General features: G+C 34.6%; 1 protein-coding gene across 6 annotated transcripts; it reads left to right on the top strand.

Moving 5' to 3' along the window:
* The first annotated feature begins 937 nt into the window (after positions 1 to 937).
* LOC126721169 (lysine-specific demethylase JMJ27) lies at positions 938 to 17611 on the top strand. Of its 6 annotated transcripts, none has more exons than XM_050424192.1 (13): positions 938 to 1333; positions 1697 to 1824; positions 1918 to 2017; positions 2117 to 2249; positions 2330 to 2393; positions 3858 to 4641; positions 4748 to 5077; positions 14020 to 14736; positions 14811 to 14883; positions 14971 to 15041; positions 15471 to 15590; positions 15966 to 16036; positions 17243 to 17611. In XM_050424192.1, the coding sequence occupies exons 1-13, from the start codon at positions 1070 to 1072 to the stop codon at positions 17247 to 17249; spliced, it is 2862 nt and encodes a 953-aa protein (XP_050280149.1). In that variant the 5' UTR covers positions 938 to 1069; the 3' UTR covers positions 17250 to 17611. The 6 variants fall into 6 exon arrangements, 3 of the variants coding, with proteins under 3 accessions (XP_050280149.1, XP_050280148.1, XP_050280150.1); XM_050424191.1 differs by having other exon boundaries at positions 14971 to 15056; XR_007653854.1 differs by lacking the exons at positions 15966 to 16036; positions 17243 to 17611 and having other exon boundaries at positions 14811 to 14878; positions 14971 to 15056.
* The last annotated feature ends 8643 nt before the right edge of the window (positions 17612 to 26254 follow it).

The following is a 26254-nucleotide window of genomic DNA, read 5'->3' as shown; positions in this document are numbered from 1 at the left end:
GACCCAACCCACCCATATTTAATATATATTTAAAATATATTATATATTTAATATATATATATATATATATATATATTTTAAATCAGTTGTAGGGCACTTATTTATATATATATATATATATATATATTTTAAATCAGTTGTAGGGCACTTATTTATATATATATATATATATATTTAAATATATATTATATATTTAATACTTTTTTAAAAAAACCAGCTGTAGAGCAACACTTCCTCAGTTCCTCCTACTAATACTAATTTAATATATATAATATATTATATAATTTATAAAATTTTTAAAATAACCAGTTTTTCCTATCCTATATAAAAGCCAATTAGTTCACACAAACCCTAATAAATTACTATTGTTGTTTAATCATTAGTATTGTTTGCCTTTAAGGAGTTACATTAATACTAATCTTTAGGTTCTTTTAATATATTAATATTTATATTTTTTTCTACTAAATTTAATAATAATAATAATAATTTGTCAAACCTATGAGTTTAATTCGACTCATGTGGGTTGGGTTGGGTTGAATTTTTTTTTACCCATCATGATGGATCAAAAAATCCCTTCAACTCGACCCAATCCGACCAATGCACCCCTAGATGAAATAAAAAATGGAGGAAAATTGCAAAAAGTAAATTTTTGTCTTGTTAAAAAATTGTGAGGACATCGTAGTAATTTTAGCTTGCTATATCCGGCCACATCAAAGGATTGTTGGCAAGATAAAAAAAAAATCCCTGCTCAGCTAATTTCAAGTTTCCATGCAAGGGAAGCTAATTTCAAGTTTTAATTTATAAACAAACAAAGTAGGTGAGTGAGAAATGAAATGGGGGCCGTTAAACGTAATGCATATGTATGCATGTTGACGTCAGAACAAATTTTTTTTTTTTTATATGTATCTCTCTCTCTCTCCAGTACGAGTCAGTGAGTCTATTTGAATCGGTCTTAATTCCTTTAACAAATTTAGTTTATTTATCTGAGTCTGAGCAATGCTTAATAATTTTCCATATTCTCTGACTCCAACGATGGAAAAATAAATAAATATCCTGAATCAACATCCTGATGGGAGAGGAGGATCGACGATGCAAGGGAAGCGCCGGACCCAACAGGTGGCGGTGCACTGAAAAAGCGTCGCCTGGAAAGCCCTACTGCGACAAGCATTTGGCTCAGCAGATACAGAATCAGAAGAAAAAGAGAAATCAGACTCATAGCGATACCAGTGAGAGGAAGAAGAAGGTTATGGAACAATCTGCGTGTTATAATAAGGTAGAGAGAGTTGACTCCGGTGAAGGACAATCGACCTCAGCACCTTCACCTAATGCTATGGTAATTAAAAACCTTTGCATTGAACACATTTTTATTCTTTCAATTATGTAAAAATCATTTTGTGTGTGTACGTGTGTGTGTCTCATTGTTAAAAATAAAAATGAAATGCATAGATGTTTTGAGATTATTGCATTATGATAATGCAACTATCTTGGAAAATTAGTTTTATCATGTGAACCGAAGGTCCGAAATTGAAAGATGTATCTTCGATCTCCAAACACAATGGGATTGAATTTAGTCCAGCAGAAGTAAGGTCTAGTTTAAACTATTTGATAATAGTGTCTTTTTATGGCCTGGTTTATTTTTTTGGTCAACAAATGAATTGTGTTCCATTTTAACAAGCTTATTAGCATTGCGTTTCAGGATAAGCCTTCCCAAAGCAAGAAAGAGAGTTTGATGTGTCATCAATGTCAGCGGAGTGATAAGAGCGTTGTTATCTGCTGTTCCAATTGTAATAGGAAGCGATATTGCTATGAGTGCCTTGAGAAGTGGTAAGAAGAATGATAAATGTTTTTTTTTTTTTTTTTTTAAGAAAAATTTCTATCTGGGATATGATCATATGTGTTGACTTCCCAATAACATAGGTACCCTGGGAAGACAAAAGAGGAAGTTGCGATTGCGTGTCCATTCTGTTGTGGCAACTGCAATTGCAAAGCTTGCTTGAGGGAGGTTCTGGTTGTGAAGGTGTGCCCTCTCTTTCCTGTTGTTTGTATTATAATCTCAATTGTGGGTTATACTTGTTTTGTTCTTTTGGCATCATTGTTCTTGTTTTTCTTCTAACAGCCTCGCCATAAGGAACTTGATGTCACTGTGAAATTGCGGCAGCTGTACTACTTGCTACATAAAACTCTGCCAGTTCTCAGGCATATTCACAATGAGCAGAGATCTGAACTAGAGATTGAATCCAATATACGAGGTAAACTAATATTACATAATGGCAAACAGAGCTTTGACTCCCTTTTTACTCTCTAAATTATCATTTCAATGTTTTCTCAGGTGTTCAATTGAAGGAAATTGATATAACAAGAAATAAACTGGACAAAAAAGAGCGTTTGTACTGGTACATTATCGCGATTTTTGATAGTAAAATGAAACAAAATTTAGATGTTGAATTTTCTTAGTATCTGTAGTTACCAATTATCTGTTGTTGTCAATTAAATAAATAAATATAAAATGCTGCCATTTTATTATCCTTGTCATCCACCTCCATTGCCATTAGGACTTACAGGTTTTGGAAATTTTGTTTCATCTTGCATGTGAGAAGATTTGTAACCTATAGTTGCTGCTACTCCTATCTATTCTACATTTGATATCTGAAATCTTTCTTCTCATTGTGGTCAAGTTCTATGTGCACACATGAGTTTGCTTGTGTTTGTGTTTGGTGGAATATTGTAACTTTGTGGGACGAAATTAGGTGGGGAGATCCATGTGTGACCTGCTTGTCCTAAATTCTTTTGAACGATGGTTAATATGAGCATGGTGAAAAATTTTCAGGTCAAGCTTAGGTCACACTGTAGCTTGGCTTGGGCCCAATCACAATGAAACCTTTTTTGTGCTTTACATCTTGTTATATTTCTATGAGGCAACCTCAGTTTTCTGCAGTTCTAGATTTATAGTCTTAAGGTCTTTAGATTTTGAGGTTTGTTTGAAAAAAGAACGTTGTTCTAATTCTTTAATACAATGTCAATGAATTTTCATTGAGTGGTTTCCTGGCTCTCACTGAATGGATTGTGCTGAAGTTGGGTAAAGGAATGTAAGCTTAATTTGGGATGAGCTCATTTTGTGCTAAGGAACTTGTATACACACCGACAGGCTGAGCTTGAGTGTTCTAACTTGGATTGATTGATGACCTTCTATGTGCACACACATATAGGGCCAGGATCAAGTTATAGTTAATGTTACATCACTTAATAAAGATTTATTGGATTAATATTTTGAAATTGCACCATTGGATTACAAGTTCTCTTTGTTCTTGACAGGCACGCTGAATTTAATATTTATCGGATAAAAGTTACACCAGTTAATTTGAACCCTACTCATACTTTTTTTTTTTTTTTTTTTTCCCTATTATGCAGACTTGTATAACATTTGTTTCATAAATTCAATTCTTCTGCATGTGTATGCATCTTGACGTTCTTTGCATTACCAACTTGTCTGTTATTTTGGTTTTTCAAACTGTAGCAAGAACTTTGTTAACTCCCGAATTGATAAAATTGGCAGGTCCAAGGAGCAATCAATACACCAGTGCTAGTTTGCTAGGCATGAACGAAAGTGGAGTTGTTACTAGATATCTAAGTATTATGTGAGCTATTATAGAATTTATTGATTAGTGGTTGTGTCTGTTGTTTTCCTTGCTGTTTGCAATTGCTAGCTGCATCATAAAAATGATTTTGACACATGTTTCAATGTTACTCTCTCTTGTTTTCTGTGTCATAATCCTGAGCACATCCAGAGAGTTATATCTCTGTAAGCTGTTTATATACACAATCACAACACATTAAAACCCTGTTTTGTCTTCTCTCAGTGACAATTGCAATACATCCATTGTTGATTACCACCGAAGCTGCCCCAACCCAAGTTGTTCTTATGATCTGTGTCTCACTTGTTGTCGAGAGCTAAGGGAAGGTCACCAGCCTGGAGGTAGTGAAGCAGAAGCATCTCAGCAACAGTTTGTAGAAAAAGCTTATTCTCAAGTTATTGATGGAGATGGCTATATTAGTGTGCCAAGGAAAAGGCATCGGTGTGAGAGCCAAGAGGCCCCTGCTTCCAATGATTCTAAAGCTTATATGTCCTGTCACTATCCTGATTGGAAAGCTAATACTGATGGTAGCATTCCATGCCCTCCAAAAGAACGTGGAGGTAGTGGTACTGCAAAACTGGAGTTGAGACGCAATTTTAAAGCTAACTGGGTAATGAAGCTGCTGCAGAATGCAGAGGATCTTACTAGCAATTGCAAGTTTCCAAATGTTGATTACTCTCAAGGATGCAGTACATGCCAGTCAAATGTTTCTGGGGGGAACAATAATATAGTTTCCAATGTTAGACTGGCGGCTTTCAGGGAGAAAAGTAACGATAACTTCTTATTCTGCCCGGATGCTTTTGACATGGCAAATGATGAAACCAATCATTTTCAGATACATTGGATGAGGGGTGAACCTGTGATAGTTAGAAATGTTCTTGACAAGACATCTGGACTTAGTTGGGAACCTATGGTCATGTGGAGGGCTTTTAGAGAAACAGGTGGCCATGTTAAGTTCAAAGATGAGACACGAAGTGTGAAGGCCATTGATTGCTTGGATTGGTGTGAGGTTGTTTATCTTAATAATCTTAGTTATTCTAGTAAAATGCATGCAAAGAGGTTTACGATATCTGCACCTGATAATTTTGAATTGATGAGATCTCATTGTTGTGTAGGTTGAGATTAATATTCACCAATTTTTCATAGGCTATTTAGAGGGCCGTATGCATGAAGATAGCTGGCCAGAGATGTTGAAATTGAAGGATTGGCCCTCATCAACATTATTTGAGGAACGTTTGCCCAGGCATAATGCTGAATTTATTGCAGCACTCCCCTACAGTGACTATACTGATCCAAAATTAGGTCCATTGAACCTTGCTACTAGACTTCCTGACGACTCACTGAAACCTGATTTGGGACCCAAAACATATATTGCATATGGATTTCCTGAAGAGCTTGGTAGAGGGGATTCAGTCACAAAGCTGCACTGTGATATGTCTGATGCGGTAATGTTGTTATGTTTGGAAATATTTAAATCTACCCATCAATTCTTGTGTAAGATTTGACAGAGTAGTCTTTTGTTGTTGTATTGTTTCTTATCCTTTAAAATAATTTACTTAACAAATCAGGGAAAAAAGGGACAAAGAAATGGGATGAAGTATTTGATATCATATAACCACAATATTATGGTAAAGGTTATCCTCTATGAGCCGTTAGTGGTTTTTTTTGCTTTCTTATAACTTTTAATCTAACAGTATTAATTACTCTAAATTTCCATACTTTAATCATTTTATGATACCCTTGCACATGTGGACTTATTAGTTATCGCTTCTCTGGCAATACTCACCTGATTGTGTTGCAAGCATTTTGGGCCAAACTATTTGATGTTTTTTTGTATGCATTCTATAGCACTTTTACTAAGAGAAGACACTCTTATCTTAGGTTTCTTCCTCCTGTGCCCGCTGCTGCCCATCCCACATTAGAGGGGAAGATTAGCAAAGTGAGAAAAGACAGGGGGAGCAGCATCTTATTCTCTTTGTGAGAACTTCCGGATCAAAGAAGCATTTGGAAGGAGCTCCGCCTTAGAGTGACTCACCTTGCAGCCCAATTTCCTCTATGGAGAGTATACCAACTGGGTTGCTTCTTGGAGGACCGTACCTGACTGCTGAATGGGACAAGCTTGGTATATTGTCTTCCCTTTATCAGCAGACAGTAGTCACTTTGCATTTATTCCACTAGTACAGATCACTTTCTTCAAATTAGTATTGTAGTAGCAATTGCGGATGGGGTTGGCATGAATCGTCAATTCTTGATTAACGGTATTCCTTTTGCTACTGTCTTTTTTTTTTTTTCCAGAAAAATGCAGCACCTACCATTATAAAATAGAAAATGAAAGCAATAAGATTCCATGCACATCACTCTCTCAAGAGGTTGGCCGCTCATCCTAGATCTTCCCATTTTCAAGAAGACCCCAAGTTTGATCTAGATTTCTCAACTGAAAGATCCCCCATATGGATAATACACATTATAGTTGATTGCGAACCTAATTCTAATTGTTTTGTTCCAAAGCAAAGATATCCACGGGGCTGATTGTCATATTAAAATATTCACAACCAAGAAGTATTGGATTCTATTTTAGATAGGCCCAGAATGAATGGGGATCCCTATCAATATGAAAATGAAGGATATATAATTATAGTTTTCTCCCTTTCTCCCACTCAATAGACACATCTGGTCTAATTCAATATAGTATAGTACAGTATGAGACAATAGATTGCAATGGGATGGATAGTAGAGGGCTGCGTGTTCCCAAAAGCAATGATTCACTTATCTCCCTGTCCATAGGGACCCCATGGCATTCGTCTGAAACAACTCCCCTAGCTCATTTTACAGCCTCGTGGACAGATGGAAGAAGGAGGTTAGAGCATGGGGCATTAAAGGCTTGTGAAATAGACAACAAGCAATAGCTTCTCAACCCCCTAACCTTTCTATTATATTGTTTATTATTAAAGCACTAGCTTGCCCTTTTGGAAAAATTGGAAGTATGGTGGGAATTTTTTCTGGTGGGATAGAAGGGTTTTGGAAAAATTGGATGATATGGTGGGAACATTTTCTATGTCAGTTTAGTGGCAAGGGGTGGTGGATGGTTTTGTGTGGGCTTGCTCAGGGGTATATGGCCCAAATGATGATTGTGAGAGAGGTAAAATGTGATACCCCAAATGATGATTATGAGAGGGGTAACACGTGGGATGAGTTGGTTGGTATTTAGCAATATTGGAGGGCACCGTGGTGTTGCATTGGGAACTTCAATATTATACGTTTTCCAAGTGAGCGGATGGGAGGTTCAAGATCATCACTGACTTCAGCTATGGAAAAAATCTTAGAGTTTATTGAGGATCTTAATTTGATTGATTTGCCTTTAAAAGGAGGGAGATATACTTGGTCAAGTGGTACGGACCAACCTTTGACGTCTAGGATAGATGGAGCTTTGGTTTCTCATGATTGGGAGGAACACTATCTAGGTGTGATCTGGCGAATATTCCCTCTCAGACCATTGCCCAATTCTTTTGGAGGCAGGGGGAATGGCGAGGGGGAAAAGCCCTTTTTGGTTTGAAAATATGTGGTTAAAGACGGAAGGGTTTGTGGATAGAGCTCAATCTTGGTGGAATCTGACATTCTTTCTTTGGTACGCCTAGTTTTGTGCTCACCAAAAAGTTGAGGGCTTTGAAAAAAATCTTATACAATGGAATCGTAGAGTGTTTGGAAATGTTGGTATTAATAAGAAAAAATTACTAGAGGATCTAGCGAGATTAGATTCAAAGGAAGGAGAATGTGGACTCACTGATGTGGAGAAATGTGCAAGAGTAGAAGTACGATCTCAAGTAGAACATCTTCTTTCCTTAAAAGAAATATCATGGAAACAGAAGTTGAGGATGTTGTGTATCAAGGAAGGAGACAATAATACTAAGTTTTTCCACATGATAGCTAACTCCCATAGAAGGTATAATTATTAGGGTATTTTGGAGATGGATGGGGTGATATATGAGGAGTTGTCAGAGGTGGCTGCCGAAGTAGTATGGTTCTATAAAGATCTATATCAGGAGATAGAGGAGTGGAGACCTTTTGTGGAGGGTTTGGAGTTTGAACATTTTTGGGAGGGGGGGGGGGGGGGGGGACAGAGAGGGGATGGCCTGAAAGGAAGTTTGAGAAGGAGGAGATCCTTCAAGTAGTTAGAGATATGGAAGAAGATAGAGCTCCAGGTCTGGATAGCTTCTCTATGGCCTTTTTTCACCATTGTTGGAGAGTTGTGGAAAAAGATGTCTTAATTGTCTTTGAGGAGTTTCGTCAATACAGTAAGTTTGAAAAATCTCTTAATGTTACTTTCATTACTTTAGTCCCTAAAAAGAATGATGCCTCCAATGTTAGAGATTTCCGGCCCATAAGTTTGGCGAGGAGTGTGTATATAAAATCTTGCCTAAGGTATTGGCAAATCGTAGAGGGGTTTTAGATCGGTTGATATCTGAAACTCAGAATAACTTTGTGGGTGGAATACAAATACTTGATTAAGTCCTTATTGCCAATAAATGTGTGGATAGCCGAGTGAAGAGTAAGATTCTGGGGGTTATTTGTAAGCTAGATATTAAGAAAGCTTACGGTCATGTGAATTGGGAGGCACTCCTAGATTTGTTGAAGAGGATGGGCTTTGGGGAGAAGTGGTGTAAATGGATTCGTACTTGTATACCTATGGTTTAGTTCTCTGTTTCTTTTTTCTTTTTCTTGTTTGGTTGATGGGTCTCCAGTTGATTTCTTTGGAAGTTTATGGGGATTGAGACAAGGGGATCTGTTATCTCATATGTTGTTTTTATTTATGATGGAGTTTTTTAGTGGGATGTTGAAGAGAGTGGAGGGGGCAAGTTTAATTCGAGGTTTCAAGGCTAATGGTAGGCGGGGTGATAGGGTATGTGTTTCACATCTCTTGTCAGACTATACAATTCTTTTTTGTGAGGCAGATGTGGAGCGGATCCTTCATATTCGGATGTTGCTACTTTGTTTTCAAGTTGTAATAGGTTCAAAGGTTAACGTGTGTAAGAGTGAAATGATTCCAATTGGGGCGGTTGATAATGTGCATGCTTTAGTAGAGAATTTTTTTTGGGGGGGGAGGGGGGGTTGTAGGGTTGGGACTTTGCCTAAGTCTTACCTTGGCCTGCCTTTTGGGGGTCCTTACAAGTCCACTTCTATTTGGAATCCTATTTTAGAGAAAATTGAGATGAAATTGGCAGGGTGGCAGAAGGTGACAGATTGATGTTGCTTAAGAGTTCGTTGCTAAGTCTTCCTACCTATTATTTATTGCTTTTCACCATTCCTACTCATGTGGCTAATAAAATTTAAGAAAATGCAATGGGTCTTTCTTTGGGGAGGTATGGGGTTGAGTTCAAGTCACATTTGGTAGGATGGGACAAATTGTGTGCGCCTATGGCTATGGCCAATGGTGGCTTAGGTATTAGGAAGCTCACTACCTTCAATAAAGCCTTATTAGGGAAATGGCTATGGTATTTTGGGACTAAGGAAACAAGGCTTTGGAGGAGGGTGGTAGCTATGAAGTTTGGGGAAGAGTAGGGGGTATGGACTTCTAAGTTGGTTAGAGGTGTGCATGGTTGTGGTTTGTGGAGAGGCATCTGAATGGGTTGGGAGGCTTTTAGCCATAATACTTGGTTCAAGATTGGGGTGGAGAATAGAGTAAAATTCTAGCAAGATTGTTTTGTATGAGATTGCCACTAATAGAGAAGCCTTTGTATAGTTTTGCTTGCAAGGCAATGGGTGGGGGGAGAGAAGGAGTTGGGATGTATGTTTCACTCGGGATCTGAATGATTGGGAGTTGGATTTAGTGGTGGATTTCCTTCATATTTTGGAACCCAATACCCTTTCAACTGAACATGGGGATCACATGAGATGGAAGTTGAAGAAGAATGAGGATTTTGATACTCTTTTTATAATGAATTGCGAGGTCCTCTTCCATTGTCCTTCCTTGGAAAGGTATTTGGAAATCAAGGCCCCTCGGCGAGATTTTTTTTTTTTTTTTGGGACTGCAGCTTGGGATAAGATACTCACAGATGACAATTTGAGAATTAAGGGCTTCACTTTTGTTGACTGGTATGTTATTTGTCGTTGTTATAGGGAGACTATGGATCATTTATTGCTTCATTGTGAGAAGACCCATCAGTTGTGGTGTCTTGTTTTTTGATCTTTTGGGGTTTCGTGGGTTATACCAAGAACAATACCAGATTTTCTTTTTGGTTGGTGGAATTATTTGGGGGAAGCACTCATCAAACATTTGGAATTTAATTCCGTTGTGTTTGATGTAGTGTATTTGGAGGGAGTGTAATAGGTAGACTTTTGAGGATGTGGATAGTTTGGAGTACCAGTTGTTTTCTTCTTTTAGTGGTTCTTTGTTTAATAGCTCTCGGGCATGGGACTCACATCTAGTGATTCCCTCCCTCTGTTTATTAGTTCTCTTATCTCTTGCATTTAAGCTTTCATTTATGCACTTCTCTTTTTCTTTCTTATACTTTTTGACTTCTTTGTGCTCCTTTGCATAAAGAAGATTTATTTATACAGATTCTTCTTATTTAAAAAAAGGAAAAAAGAAAAAGAAAAAAGAAGATATCAAATTTTATTTTTACATGTCCGTATGGACGTTCCTATGGAGGGTGGTAACTACACTTGATCAAATAGTCTTTCAAGATACATGCTAGACAGATTGTTGTCCACCCCAGCTACGGAGGAGCATTATTCTAAGATGGTGCGGATGTGTCTTCCGCAATTACTCTCTGACCATTTTTCTGTTCTTTTAGAGTGTGGGAGTATGCAATGAGGTCTGAGACCGTACAGATTTGAATACATGTGGCTAAAAGCAAAAGGGTTTACCTATAAGGGGAAGTGGTGGTTAGATTCTTATCAATTTCAAGGCTTTCCTAGCTATATGTTGGCCAACAAGTTGAAAGCTTTGAAGCTAGATTTAACGAAGTGGAGGTTTGGAAATTTAATGGGAAGGAAAAATACATTGCTATGTTGCATTAAGTCACTCAATGAGATCTAGGAGAGTAGATTCTTGCTTGATAAGAAAAAGATGCAACGAGAACAATTCATTGTGGAACTCTAGAAAATTATGCTGTTGGAGGAAATTAGATGGAGGCAAAAGTCTTTAGATGCTTTGGTTGAAGGAAGGGGATAATACAAAGTTCTTCCATTGTCTTGTGAAATCACACTGTAGAACACCATTGGGCATTTAGTGGTGGATCAGACAGAGATCAAACAATTGAATTTTACCAACATTTATATACAGAAGCAGGAGTCTGGCGCCCTCTGTTGGATGGTATGCCTTTTTCAGCTGTTGATGATGAGGAATCTAGCTGGCTGGATAATTGCTTTACAAAGGATGTTTTTGAGGCGGTTAAGAATATGAGTGGAGATAAAGTATTGGGCTCAGATGAATTCATGATGGCTTTTTTCAAAGCCTGTTGGAGTATTTTAAAGTGGACATGGTACATTTGAGAAGAGTATTAATGCTTCCGTTATCGCACTTATCCCAAAAAAACACTTGGTGCACTAAAGGACAAGGATTTTTAACCCATTAGCTTAGTCATTGGGGTTTACAAGATCATTGCCAAAGTATTGGCTAATAGGTTGCAAATGGTGCTAGAAGAGGTGGTGTATGAACCCTAGAATGATTTTGTTAGAGGGAGGCAGGTTTTGGATTTTGCGCTTATTTCCAATAATGCATAGATCATGGTATGAGTCAGACGATGCAGATTCAGTTCTTGATGGAGGAAATGGATATTCACATGTGAACAGTAGTCCGAGTGGTTTTTTTCATAGCTCACAGGGTTTTGGCAAGGAAACTCATTATCTCCATTATTGTTTATTATTATGGAGGCTTTGAGTAGATTATTGGAAAGGTCAAGTGATGCAGGAGTCTAATGCAATAAATGGAAGATGTTGACATGGCATGGTGAAGTGGCATGAGGGAATGACTTGGTATGGTGGCGTGGCACAATGCAAGTCAAGCCTAAGGGCAGTATTTCACGTCCCATGTGGTTATTGTAGCTAAATCAACATGTGCTAAGATGTTGACATGGCACGGTGATGTGGCATGAGTGAGTGACTTGGTATGGTGACGTGGCATGAGTGAGTGACATGGCACAAGGCAAGTCAAGCCTAAGGGCTGTATTTCACATGTTCCATGTGGTTATTGTAGCTAAATCAACATGTGCTAAGTTTGTTGTAGTGTTTGAAAAATAGAGGGAAAATTAGTTAAAGGTACATGCACATGCTAGATTTTAGGAAGTTACAATTGTATTCTAGCATGTGACAATATGAGTTAGTTATGGATGATGTCATCACCATCATCTAACCCCTTGGCCAATAAATATCCATGTATAAGCATTATAATAGAGGGGTTTTGTTAGTAAATGAAAATAAGCCTTTGAAATCTTTTCCTCGAGAACTTGGTGTTCTTTGCAAAAGTGCCAAATCACCTATCAATTTGTTTAAGCAACTCACATCCCATCACATTCCCTGCAAGGTAATTGTATATCGGGGTTTACAGTTGGTGATCCGCTAGATAATCTGATTATGATCTCACATCAGATGACACACTTTTTTTGTGGTGGGGCTAATCCAGAACGAATTTGGCATTTGAAAGATGTTTTTGTGTGGTTGCAAGCCATTTTAGGATTAAAGATAAATTTTGGGAAATTTGAATTGGTTCTGGTAGGTCTAGTGTCAAATGTGGATGCCTTGTCAAATATTTTGGGGTGCAGAGTATCCAAGCTTCCTATGACATATTTGGGGCTTCCCTTAGGCTCCACCTTCAAGGAGAGAGAGCTATGTGGAATGTTGTTATAGAGAAATTGGAGAGAGGGTTTGCTGCTTTGAAAAGAATGTATCTCTCTATAGGGGCCAAATGACGCGTATAAAGAGCACCTTATCTAACCACCCAACCTACTAGTTATCTTTATTTCCCATCCCAAAGCGAGTTGCTTGGTGTATCGAGAAGTTACAGAGGGATTTCTATGGGGTGGGGTTGGAGATGAGTTTAAATTCCACTTGGTCCATTTTCAGGCGGTGGATTGGGCATTCAAAATTTATTCTAATTTAATCAGGCTTTGTTGGGCAAATGGTTTTCAAGGTACACAACTAAGAGGGAGGTTTTTTGGCGAAGGGTGGTGGACCATAAATATGGTAGCATGTGCAGGGAATGGTGTTCTAACAGCATTCAGGGTTAAGCCTCTGGAAGCACATCAGGAAGGGTTGGGAGGCTTTTAAGCGGTTTATCAATTTCAAAGATGGGATGGCTCTTTAATCAGGTTTTGACATGATTAATGGTGTGGGGGGCTACCGCTAAGGGAGAGTTTCCTAGAATTTTTTCATATTGCAAGTAATAAGCATGCTTTTGTGGAGAGCATTTTGACTTTTGTAGGGGATGTTTACCAATGGGATGTCTGTGTTGTTCACCCGGTCCAAGACTAGGAACTGGAGTCCATTGCCTTGTTTATGGATCTGATTTATTTTGGGCAGATAAGACTAGGTGGAGTGGATACACTCCAGACACCATCTTCACAGAATGTTTTTGAAGTCAAATCCTATTAAATTTGTAACTCTCAATAACTCATTAGTCCTTTGCTTTTTGTTGGAATAATTTATGGAAGCCAAAAGTTCCAACAAAGATCAGCTTTTTCCTTTGGACAACAGCCTTTGGGAAAGATCCTAACTACTGATAACCTTTGGAAGAGGAGATTAGTTGTGACAGATTGATGTTGCATGTGTAAGCAGCATGGGGAAGCCATGGATCATCTACTTCTCATTTGAATGGTTGCTGCAGAGCTTTGGACCATGGTATTTTCTTTATTTGGGGTGTACTGGGTTATGCAAAAAGGTGTCATGGAGCTTTTAGCCAATTAGAAAGGCAACTTCAAAAGGTCCAGTAATGCTGAGATTGGTGTAGATCCCCCCATTGCCTCATGGGGTATTTGGTGGGAGGGGAATGCCTGGATGTTTGAGGGTAGTGAAAGATCAGCTCATGATCTGATGTTTTTATTTCTCAAGTCTTTGTTTGAGTGGATAAATGCTTCAAGGTTGTTTTCTTTTGCTGTTTTACCTGACTTGCTTGATTGATCTACTTTTAGTCCGTAGTTTTTGCGTACCTATTGTACGTACATGGGTGGTGTTTACCCTTGTCTTTTGAGTTTCTTTATTGAAATTTTAATTATAAAAAAAATATATATTACATGAAACCTGTATGTGGAATTTGTACCTGTTTTACATAAATTTACAGGTTTCTAACTCGGTCCTTGTTAAGGTTAATGATCTCCTTTTAATGTCACTTGGTTCTGTTTATAACATTGTATATGGTGATTGACAATAGTAATGGTAATTTGATTTGGTTTAGGTTAACTTACTGACACACACGACTAGGGTGAAGATTGCTCCCTGGCAACATAAAAGCATAAGAAAGATACTAAACAAACATGCAACTGAAGACTTGCATGAACTTTATGGTAGAATAGATGAGGCTGGGGATCGAGTTAGAGGACAGTCGCTTAAACGAACTTATGAACATGAGATCATGGTTGCTGAATGTATGAAAGGTGAGAATATTGTTGATAATGACCGGACAAGTGTTAGTACTGAATCAGAGTATACAAATGTTCAGATGCTTGAACATCAAAGGAATAAGATGAAAAAATCCAATTTCTCTAGATGTGGTGATATTTGTGAGACAGACTCATTTCTAGAAGGTAATGACACAAGGAAGCAATGTCTGAATAAGCAGTGCTCTGAATTGGAGGAAAGCTCTTTACAAAGAAATTTATATGATAAGAAAAAGTTGTTTACTGAGACTGTGGATCAGAAATCAAGGACATTGGATTTTGATGTGAAGGCAGATAAATATCTTTCAGCAAAGGACCAAGGGGAGGATCCAGGATCAAAAAAGTCAAGTCCAGAGCCATCAAGAGATTCTCATGAGAGTAAAAAACGGTTGGAGGTTGCCTATGGTGGTGCTGTTTGGGACATCTTCCGCAGGCAGGATGTTCCTAAGTTAATTAAATACTTGGAAAAGCACAAAGAGGAATTTCGCCACATCAAAAATCTTCCTGTAAAATCAGTGAGTATGATTGCTGGTCATTTGTAACTATGTTCTGTACTAAAGATTGAGTTGCTTATACATGCTTCTTGCAGGTTGTTCATCCTATTCATGATCAGACTCTCTTCTTGAATGAGAGACATAAAAAACAACTGAAGGAGGAGTTTAGTAATAATCTCTTCTATCTCTCCATGTCAGTCTTGTAGAGTTGCAATACACTGCTATGGTTTTATTTATGTCAAATTTTTTATGCAGATATAGAACCTTGGACATTTGAGCAATACCTTGGTGAAGCCGTTTTTATTCCAGCAGGGTGCCCTCATCAAGTGAGAAATAGACAAGTAATTTATCAGCTAGTAATAGCTTCTTCATTTGGCAAGTTAGACATGAATGATCTACATTTGATCAAATACTCTTGGCTTTTTATCTGGAATAGTTGATATGCTATTTTCCTGGTTGATGCTTAAAATTCTTTTGAGCTCTTTGAAACTGACTTTTCCTTTAATTACCTATCCAATAAATAAATAAAGGAACAAAAAGCAGTGTGTAAATTATGTTGTACTTGTTATACATTTTATAGACATATATAGAGTTAGTTTGTTTGAATCTTATCTTAATGAACTGCTGTAAGAGTAATTTCCCATATGGTTGGCCTTTGTGGCTATCAATAAATAAATCTTTTCTTAATCACTTGCACTGTATTTTTATTAGTTTTTCTGTCTTTTTCTTGATTACATGTCTGGTCTATTTTTCAGTCTTGCATAAAGGTGGCACTTGATTTTGTATCTCCTGAAAATGTTGAAGAATGTATTCGGCTAACTGAAGAGTTTCGGTTGCTTCCAAAGAAGCATAGAGCTAAGGAAGACAAGTTGGAGGTACTAGTTATTTTTCTTCCTTTTGTTGCATCATAAACATTTATTTTTCATGTTTAGTGCCTTAGTTTTCATCCAGTCATGAAATAGCTTTGAACTCAAAACACATGCATTGTTAAGCACCATAAATGTTGTATGTTGTGCATACTTTATAAGAACACTGCTAAATGCACCTACTGTAACAATTTTGTCTGTGTCATACTAGTAGGTTTTGGAGTGTCAAAAGACTCAAAACTAGTGTTGAATGCAAACATGAAATGGAGGGTTTATCTTAGTTTGACATATATCTACTTAGGGATGACCATCACATAGGCCATAGGATAATAAATAGTCATGTTATCGGTATTTTTTGGCTCTGTTAATTTCATTCCTTTACAGGTTAAAAAGATGACACTTTATGCTGTGAGTTGGGCTCTGAGAGAAGCCAAAAGTCTATTGCCAAATCTTGAGTAAGATTCATCTCTTTATCTTAATTTTATTTGTGTGCTTAATGTATACCTATCAGATGAAGGATCTTATGATTGTGTTCAACAAATTATTCGATTATTTATAGGTGACTTATTTCTTTCAAATATGATAGATAGTATCAGTACGCAAGAAAACCTTTTTGCTCCACCCTTCAGGTCCTCCCCTTGGTATTAATTGCTGCTTAGGCCCTATTGAGCTAATGTAGTTAATATGTGAATGAACTTATGAACATTCATACGTTTGAACCTTTGGCAACCCAAAATTCTATGGTCTTTGCAAAGATTTTCTCTACTAATTTGTGGTTTTGTTCTAAAGAAGGGGGTTTTGGGAGCAAGGTTATTGTTAAATTACCTTTTAAACTACCTTTTAATAGGTGAGGCTCAACATGTGGAAATTTAAATGGGAGGTAGAGTGGAGGAAACAATGATCGAACTCAGGATCTCATGCTTTGATATCATGTGAAATTATCTATTTATCCCAAAAGCTTAAGCTATTAGGATATGGTAAATTTAATTATTTAACTAATACTTCTAACAGTTATAAGTCTTGTCATCTTGGAATGCTTGAATGCTTAATGGTGAAATTTTGGGGAAAATAATATTAAGAAAAAAGTACTTTTCATAATAGAAGTCTTTTAATTGTAGGACTATAGATTTGCGTTAATAGTAAAGGTTATCTACGTAGCAGAATAGAAATATTTTAGTTGTGGAACTATAAAATTGTGCTAATTTAACTATACCACTTGGCAAAATGTGAGACATTCTATGTTTTCTAAAATTTTACCTGTTTTAGTTTCCACTTTTGTATATTAGGTAGATATTAGATTATGTATTGTCAAGAGTTTTGTAGTTAATTGCATTGTTTGGTAGCTATAAGGAGAACCAACTCAACCAAGGTTACAGTTCCTATTCCCCCAAACCCAATTGTTGTAACAGTTACAAAATAAATAAAAAAGATATTAGATGTTATGACTTATAACGTTGACCTTTATAACCAAGTGTACTTACTTGCAAAGATAACATATTTGCTCTTCTCAATATGGTGTTATTTGGTTCCAAGAAAAAAAAGACAGATGTATCATGTAGCACCTGATGGTTTACAATTTTCTATGGCAATTTGATCTTATTTTGTGTTCATTAATTTTTTCTATCATGAGACATCTAACAGAGCCAATTGCACTACTGCAGTAAATAGAACCAACAACAGGAAGAGTAAAAGCACCAGATGGTTTTTCTGCCACTATCTGTACAGATTGGGAATCTACTTTCTTAATGCCGTTGCACTGTGCCCTTTTACAATGTTGTTCTTAACAAAAGACAGTAATTCTTGTTAAAACAAACTGTGGCTGATCCCTAATCTATTCTAATAAAGCCCGTCATAATTTTTTCAAAACAATTTTTTCTTTTTCTTTTTTGAACTCAAGATGAGAAATAACACATTTTTAGATAGTTTGTAAGATCATTCTCATCAAGTGTGCCAAACACCAAATATTTGGCATTTGGCACACCAAACACCAAAAAACCCCTCCCATGAGATGTTCCAAATGTTATAATTTTTTACACACATGAACAATATCATTCCATCTTTGGAACGGTACGGATGAAAATGCTAAAAAAAAAAAAATTATTCATTTTCTCTCTCTTCTTTTATGGCGTTCTTTCTTCTCTCTCTTTCTTTTTCTTCTTTCTTTCTCCACTACTCCCTTCATCTCTCACACTCACTTCATTTTTTTCCTTCTTTCTTCTCTAGAATCTTCACCTCTCCCTTCTTTCCCTTTTTTTTTTTTTTTTTTTTTTTTTTTTTTTTTTTTTTTTTTTTTGTCACTCTCTCTCTATTTCTTCTTTTTTCTCCACATAGACCGTTGCCATTGAGATCGGCCGTCACTGTGGAGTTTGGCCTCACCGATGAGGTCAACTGGTGGAGATCACATGTAAGTTTGGGCTTTTTTTTTTTTTTTTTTTTTTTTTTGGTTGTGGATTCCATGTGATTGTGGGTGGTGGTGGAGTTGGATTGATTTCATGTGATTTGGGTTGTATAAATGGAGTTGATTCATCTCTTCACTGTGCCATTGATCTCTCTTTAGCAATGGATTTTTTTTTTTTTTTTTTTGATTGGTGGGTTGGGCAATGAGTGGGATTAGACGGTGATGTGTGGGTTTAGATAGTGTTGGCTGGGTTCGGTTCCAACGGTGGTTGGTGAGTTCGGATGGGCAGATTAGTGGGGGTGGGTTAGGCTGTAGGTGGATTCGGGTGGGTTAGGCTGTGAGTTCCGATGGATGGGTCAGCAGTGGGTGGGTTAGGCTGTAGGTGGATTCGAGTGGGTTAGGCTGTGAGTTCCGATAGATGGGTCAGCAGTGGGTGGGTTTTGGTGGGTTAGCCTGTTAGTTCCAATTGATGGCTAAAAGCTCCATGGCTGAAAGCTTCAAGGCTTGCACTACCATTGAGGTTCGCCATCTCTTTGCTTCTATATTTTGTTTTCTCCTTCTATTTTTTTTTCTTGTCTCTAACCTATGGACATGGAGGTGGTGGTGGTAGTGGTGGTGGGGCTTCCGATTTGGTGTTGGCGGGCTATGGGTTTGGTTTGAATTGTGTTTTGGGTTGTGGAGGATGTGGTGGTTGTGTGGTGATGGTTGTTGGTTGTTGGTAGCTGTGCAGTGGTTGTAACAGTGATTTTCTTAGATTGTGTTTGATGAGTTGTAAATATTATTTTAGTGTGTTGTATATATTATTTTAATATATAGAATTGAAGAATAGAACATGTGATAAATGAATATTGTAAAATGATGTGGTAAAATAATAAAACAGGTTTTTTAATGTGTTAAAATGACATAATTTTGCAACTCCGGATGAAAATGCTCTAATACAAATTTTATCAAGTTACAATTAGTGTAACTCTTTTATTTTTTAGTTATATTTTATATATTACACCATATGTTAATTTAGATTTAGATTTATTTTTTTGAAGATCTTAATGTGGATTACACATTTCTTATTTTTTTTAATAGAGACTATAAATTTCATGTTAATCAAATATTATTTATTATCCTATTTATAAACTCATATTTATTTATAATTTTAGGTACAAACTTGAAATTTTACCAACTAGCAAAAAATATTAAAACTACAAAAACCAATGCACCAATTGTGGTACAATAGGGTTGTAATTCACTAATTATTCTAGAAACTCACCAAATCTTAAAAAAATAAAAATAAATAAATTACTAGAGGTTTGTATTTCTTAGAAACCCCCACCTACATCACCATTCAATATTTCTTGGCCTACTATCGGCCAAACCACCTGGGCATTAGGTTCAATATGAGTAGGATCACTTAAGCATGTTTCATAATTGGAAAAATGTTAATAATATATTATTTTACTATCTGATTTATAAACTCATGTTTATGTATAATTTTAAAGTACAAAATACTTGAAATTAAAAAAAAAAAAAATTATAGATGGAATAATTATTGATTTCTAATTATCTTTGATATTTTACAAGCATTGAGTGAAGTCTATAAGGGAAGGGACTATATAATCCAACCGTTGATTTGTTAAAAAACTCCAATGCAAAGTTTGAGAAGGGTATATGAATCTTATTAAATGAACAAATTAAATATATATATATATATATATATAAATATAGTTTAATTTTTAGTTTCAAACATATCAAACGTCATTAAGAAAATGAAGAAAAGCCAAGAGCCTTGTAACTGTGTTTTCAATAGAAACATTTAGGGTTCAAATTCTCTCACTCTCAATTATAGAATTATAAAAAAAAATAATAATAATAAAATAAAATAAAAGAAAAAAAGAAAAAAGAAAGATACATAAATTGTTAAGGTTCAAATTCTCACTCTCAATTATAGAATTATAAAAAAGAAAAAAAGAAAGATACATAAATTGTTAAGCAAACGCTGTAGTTTCATTCTAGCACAATGGGTTAATTATTGCAATCTACCTTAAACTTTGAGAGTATTTGCACTTTACACCTCAAATTATAGAAATTTGTAATTACCACCCTAATTGCAACAATCCTTGCAAATAGTACCTAATCGTCTATTTGGCAGACATGGCAAAACGGGTGGGGCGGGGCGGGGCGGGTTTGGGTCGGGTCAATCGGGTTGTGGGTCAAACGGGTCACGGGTAAAAAATGGGTCATTTTAAGCGGGTTAAAAATGGGTTTGGGTCAATCAGGTTGTGGGTCGGGTCGGGTTGGGTCGAGTTGACCCGTATTTTTCACATGAATTTTTTTATTTTTATAAAGAAAATATCATGTATTTACCATTTGGAAAGTTATGCAACAAATTACTTGATATAAAATGCATTATTTTGAATTCACCAGTTATATCAAAAATGAACTCAATTAAACCTATTAATACTTATTCAATAATTTTAAAATTATACAAATCCTAACATTGCTATCTAAAACAAAATAACACAAAGATAAGTAAAACAAATACACAAGTTTTATTTCTACACAATATCAACATCCGAAAACGTAAAACAAAATTACAAATGACTTATTAGATAACTCATTTGATAAAGAATAAAAATATATAAGAAATTTACAATCTTGAAAATTAATTTTATAATCTATTATCAATTGTGGTTGACACTCTATTTCAATTTGAGATATACATTAAAGTTTGATTACTTACTTATTTATACATGTTCTTTTTTATGAATATCATATCATTGTTAAGCAACACATACTCTATAAAATATCATAATTTATTTTGAAAATCCGTTTATTTTGGACATAAATTGTTAAAAAATAAGTCTAAGCATTCATAATTTATGCTAATTTGATACTTTGGCTTCACTATTTTCACACTTGTAAATGTTTCTCACACATGTCTACAATTTTAAATCTATGTTTTTAACTCTACAGATTATCTTAGCATGTACTTTGCTATTTGATATCTAAAAATCTTTGCTCATTACAAAATGCTCAACCACATGTATTTATCTTTCAATTAATTTGTCTGCAATTATGTAAATGTATCAATTGTTTTCTTAAAACTCACAATAAACAATTAAACCAATATTGTCTTAATTTTACTATTTTTTTTAACAAAAAAAAAAAGTTTTAAAAAAATGGTTCGGGTTCGGGTCGGGTCGTGGGTTGGGTTGGGTTGACCCGCAAAAAAACACAAGTCGAGTCACGGGTCAACCCATTTTTGCTTCGGGTCAAAAAAATCGGGTTCGGGTCAAGTATTTTTCGGGTCAGGTCAGAAAATTCTGACTTGTTTTGCCATGTCTACTATTTGGCGCTAAATGTACATAAATCGGCCTCCTTCTTCTTGTCTCCCTCTCCCCAATTTGAAAATATACCCAAAATCTCAAAATATTTTCTTCTAACAACACAATACCCATAATCGATAATCCACATATTGGTGAGATGCCACACAACGGTGACAAATTCTTAGGCTGATTTACAAGACAAAATAATTGAGAAAATGTAGTTCGCTCTAAGTTGGGAAGGCGAGATCCAATTTTATACTAAGAGCATGTTTGGTAAATTGTAATAAGTACTGTAATGTAATAGATATTCCTATGATTTAGTTATTTGGTAGTTTGGTTATATTTTTATTAGTTAGTAGGTGCAATAATTTTTAAAATTAATATATTTTCAAATAAACAAACTTTCCATATATACGTAACAATTATAAAAACTAGTATGTAACTTATGCAAACACATGGATGTATTTAAAATTAAACACAATTTTTATTATAAAATATAAATAATTAGTCAAATTATTAAAAAAAAATAGCATATAACATATGCATACGTATAGATACATTTAAAATTAAACACAATTTTTATCATAAAAATATAAATAATTAGTCAAAATTTTTTTTTAAAGTAAACATAATTAGTCACATATTAAAATTCTTACCTAAATTTAATACTACTTATGATCATTTTTTTTTTCTAATTTTTAATAAGATAAAACATGTGGCGATCTTTGTTATGTGGTGATTTTTATTGAGTATATGTGATTGGTTTTTTTTTTTTTTTTTTTTTTTTTTTTTTTTATTTTATAGTTCATTAATATTAGATTTTTAGTATTTTGCACTTATTAACTCACTTGGCACAAATATTAAAAAACTTAAGTGGACATATAGGACAAACTTAAGTGTATAATTATGGCATGGTCTCCGTATAAATTTAGACATTTAGCACAAAATTGGATTCTAATTTCAAATTCTAATTTAACTTTTTCTAAGTTTTACCTATTAATATATATATATATATATATATATATATAGAAAGAGAGAGATAAAAAATTATAAAAAATAACTCATCTCTCTCTCAATTTTTTTATAAAAAAATTCTTTTTAAGGAAATATAATTATTTTTTGAGGAAACAATAATACTTATTAGAACACATGAACACAAAAATAATATATAGAGTTTTTTAAACAGGCTTATAACATATTACATAACCAGAGTACCACTACAAAATGGCCTAACCTTTGTAGTAGTAGTTTGATGTTATAAGGACTGAAACTCTAACACACATAATGAATGGGGGATAAACATCCTTTTTTTTTTTTTTTGAGGAAACAGTAATACTTATTAGAACACAAGAACATGAAAGTAGTATATAAATTTTTTTAAAGAAGCTTATAATATATTACATAACTATAGTACCACTACAAAAAAGCCTTACTTTTGTAGTAGTAGTTTGAGATTATAAGGACTGAAACTCAAACACACATGACGAATGGGGGATAAACATCCATTTTTTTTTTGAGAAAACAGTAATACTTATTAGAACACGAAAGTAGTATATAAATTTTTTTAAAGAAGCTTATAATATATTACATAACTAGAGTACCACTACAAAAAAGCCTCACTTTTGTAGTAGTAGCTTGAAGTTATAAGAACTGAAACTCTAACACACACAACCAATGTGGGATAAACATCCTTTTTTTTTTTTTGAGGAAACAATATTGTATTAGTTAAAATAAAACTACAACCAAACTTATGAATATGTTTAATTATTCCATTACAACACATTTTACTTTTAGTAATAAAAATTACAATTCATGTTGTAATCTCCATTTAATGTACCAAACGTGCCCTAAGGATCTCACAACCCACCTAATTGATCTACACGTTACTTGCTTTCTTTGTATGCTAAAGTTAAATTAAATTAATGTATTGTAAATGAGAATGCAGATAAAATTATTTACTAACTTGAGGTGTAATTCTTAAAGATTGATATTTATGACGTACTACTAACATTGATTAGAATGTGCAATTCTCAAATATGAATATTTTATGACCTACTACTAACATTAATTAGATTGAATAGTATTAGTAAATTTATCATAGATTTTTATATTTATTTATTTTTCTTTTATTCTTACAGCTCTTTCAAAATAAGTTGTTTTTGTAGGTTGTTTAGCTTTATTTTATATTTTAGACACCACGTGTGCACTTGTTGATATTTGTCTATGGCCTCCAATTTTATTTTATTTTTTTGGGAATTATTTGACTAGTAAACCTTGAAATTTAAACTTAAGAAAAATTCTGTATTATTGAATTTTTATTTTTGAGTGTTTTATTTATTTATTATTTATATCGAAAGAAAGATAAAAAGAAAAAAAAGAAAAAAAGAAAAAGAAAACTGCTCAAGTTTTTATTTAATTAATTAATTTTATGTGAAAAATATCTGTACAAATCTTTTGTCCAACTATGAGTGTTCTATTCTTGTTCTACCAACTGCCGTGCCACATGTTCCTTTTATTTTTATTTTATTTTTATTTTTTTTTACTTTTAAAATAATCAAAGTTTAAATTGGAAAAAAGAAATCAAACACATGGCATACTACAATTGGTGAAACATAAAGTGGAACACTATACAAAGAATTTTTGTTCATATGAATCAAATTAGGTTGACTAGACCTACCAAATACTAGACGAGGGTTATAGCCACTTAATAAAGGGGCTTGTTCAGTTTTCACATAATGTAACTTTAAATAATATTACACTATTTAATAATTTTTATACTAAATTCATATTTTGAAAATCTCACAATTGGATTATATGTTATATATGTTCTTAATATGCATGTCAAATTTTGTACTAATAGAATGTTATTTATCATTTGATTTATAAACTCACATTTTATGCATAATTTTAAATTACAAAAATTTGAAATTTAACATTAGATAAATGACATAGCTATGGATTCTTTGATCATCTTAAAAATTTGCAAGCTTAAAAAATATTAGAAGAAAATATATTCAATGGTAAATTTATCAAAATTTACATCTAATGAAAAAATATTAAATGATATAACTTTACTTAAAATTATACCATGTGTAACTTGACTTGATTGCCAAATACTATGAAAATGTTATAGCCTTTGCAATTCATCTTAATCTAAGTATTTGACTAGGTCAAACCCAAACTCATTAATGAAGACATTTTGGGCATGTTTGGATCTAATGGGTTTGTATTCGTTTTCATTTTTCTGTACTCATTTTCTCTTCTTAAATTTTGTACTAATGTTTTGTTTGACACCAATTTTGGTATATATATATATATATATATATATATATTTGTTTTTTGTTTTTTTGGGCTCAAATTCTTCCAGTTACTGACAAAACCAACAGTCACCCTATAACCCACTAGAAATCGTTCATCTTCTTTGACAAACCCAACCATAAAAATCAGTGAGTCACTCGTCCATCCAAAGGCGTTGGAAAACTTGTAAGAAGAAAAAACTCTACTGAAGGGCATCGGTTGGGTGTTGGTCTAAGTTTCTCCGATGTTTAAATTAGAACCTCACAAAAGATCTCCAAGAATTTTAAAAGTATAAGAGTTTGGGATTTTTCTCCCATATCTCTATTTTAGTGAAATTTGGCATTTATATAGTCTTGAGTGGATCTCCTTGTTTTGTGCCACTTTTCTCATGGGAAACGCGTTGGCTAAGTACAGTCAGTGGGAGCGAATTTCAAGAAGAGTGTTCACATGTTCTGAAGTAGTGGATTTATGGTGTAAAATATGTTCATAGCATCCAAGTGTAGTTGAATTTGTGTAAGTGTAGAATGACGGTTACCTTAAATGATCATGATGTGAATGAACCTTATGATATGGATGATTTTTATTATCCTCTTGTGTAATTAGGTGGTCCTTTGTATGGATGGTTGTAATTGTGTTGGATGACACCATAGATGAGCTTGTTCTTTATTCCTTAGAATGACCATCTATGTGAATGGATCCTCTGTGTGGAAAACCATAATACCATGGATGGTTGATTAAGGTCTTATGGTGGAAATAGGCAACATTCTCCTATTTTGGCCGAACCAACATGAGACGGAAGACCCTCTAGATGGGTGTAGACACCTCATTTTTTTACCTTACGACTCAAGTTCCTGTTCCCCAATGACAACATCACTCGGAGGCTCAAGGTTGATTTAGGGCCCAATCTTGTGAATCTTTAGCTTGAAGGATGTTTTGGTGAGAAAAACGTATAAGAAGCCGTAAGTATGCGCACACATGCTTTAAGTATGCGCATGCATACCTCATGTATGTGCACGCTTGTAGGGTTTTAGAAAACCTGTATGGAAAGTTTTTTGACATAAAATCATGTAAAGTGAATCTCACATCGGTTGGGAGCTGCCTAATACCCCACTATGATCACTATAAAATGCTCCAAAGGCTCTTTTACAAAAAAATATCGAATTCACTAGAAAATGGTGAATCAAAGAGGGAGTTTTATTCTAAAACATCCTCAAGTTAAAATTAACTTGGTTGGGACTTATTTTGATCTTGACCTTCAAGTTTTGAGTTTACTAACTTTCTAGTTTTGTCTTGATTAGATTGACTGAGAGGAATGGTCAAATTAAAAACTCAAATGAGTTCTAGTGTTTGAGGTAAATGTCTAACTTTGTCTCTTTCATTCTTGTTTGTTTGGTTGTTTTTCTTTGTGTTTTATTGCTTTGATATATATGTTGTTAGTTTAGGGTTAGAAATTTTGTGCTAGAAGCTTGTTATGTAATATTTAAATTGATGTTTTGATTGATGTTTCTAGGTTTGTGTTCTTGGGTGTGTATGTAGGGGTAGAGCCATGTTATAGGAAGAGGGGGCCATGTACCACTCCATTTTGTTTAAGAGCCAGCCCCTCCAAGAGAAAAGATTCCCCCCCCCCCCCCAACCTCCAACACCATAGCCAAATTTGC

This window comes from Quercus robur, chromosome 4 (assembly GCF_932294415.1).
Source record: "Quercus robur chromosome 4, dhQueRobu3.1, whole genome shotgun sequence".
Lineage (NCBI taxonomy): Eukaryota > Viridiplantae > Streptophyta > Magnoliopsida > Fagales > Fagaceae > Quercus > Quercus robur.
This window is presented reverse-complemented; position numbering and strand designations above follow the sequence as displayed.

Excerpts from the sequence above, each read along its gene's own strand:
- LOC126721169 (XM_050424191.1), top strand. The coding sequence starts at position 1,070 with ATGGGAGAGGAGGATCGACGATGCAAGGGAAGCGCCGGACCCAACAGG. Across the intron at positions 5,078-14,019 it reads ACTGTGATATGTCTGATGCG|GTTAACTTACTGACACACAC; the intron begins GTAATGTTGTTA and ends GATTTGGTTTAG. Across the intron at positions 14,884-14,970 it reads ACAACTGAAGGAGGAGTTTA|ATATAGAACCTTGGACATTT; the intron begins GTAATAATCTCT and ends TTTTTTATGCAG.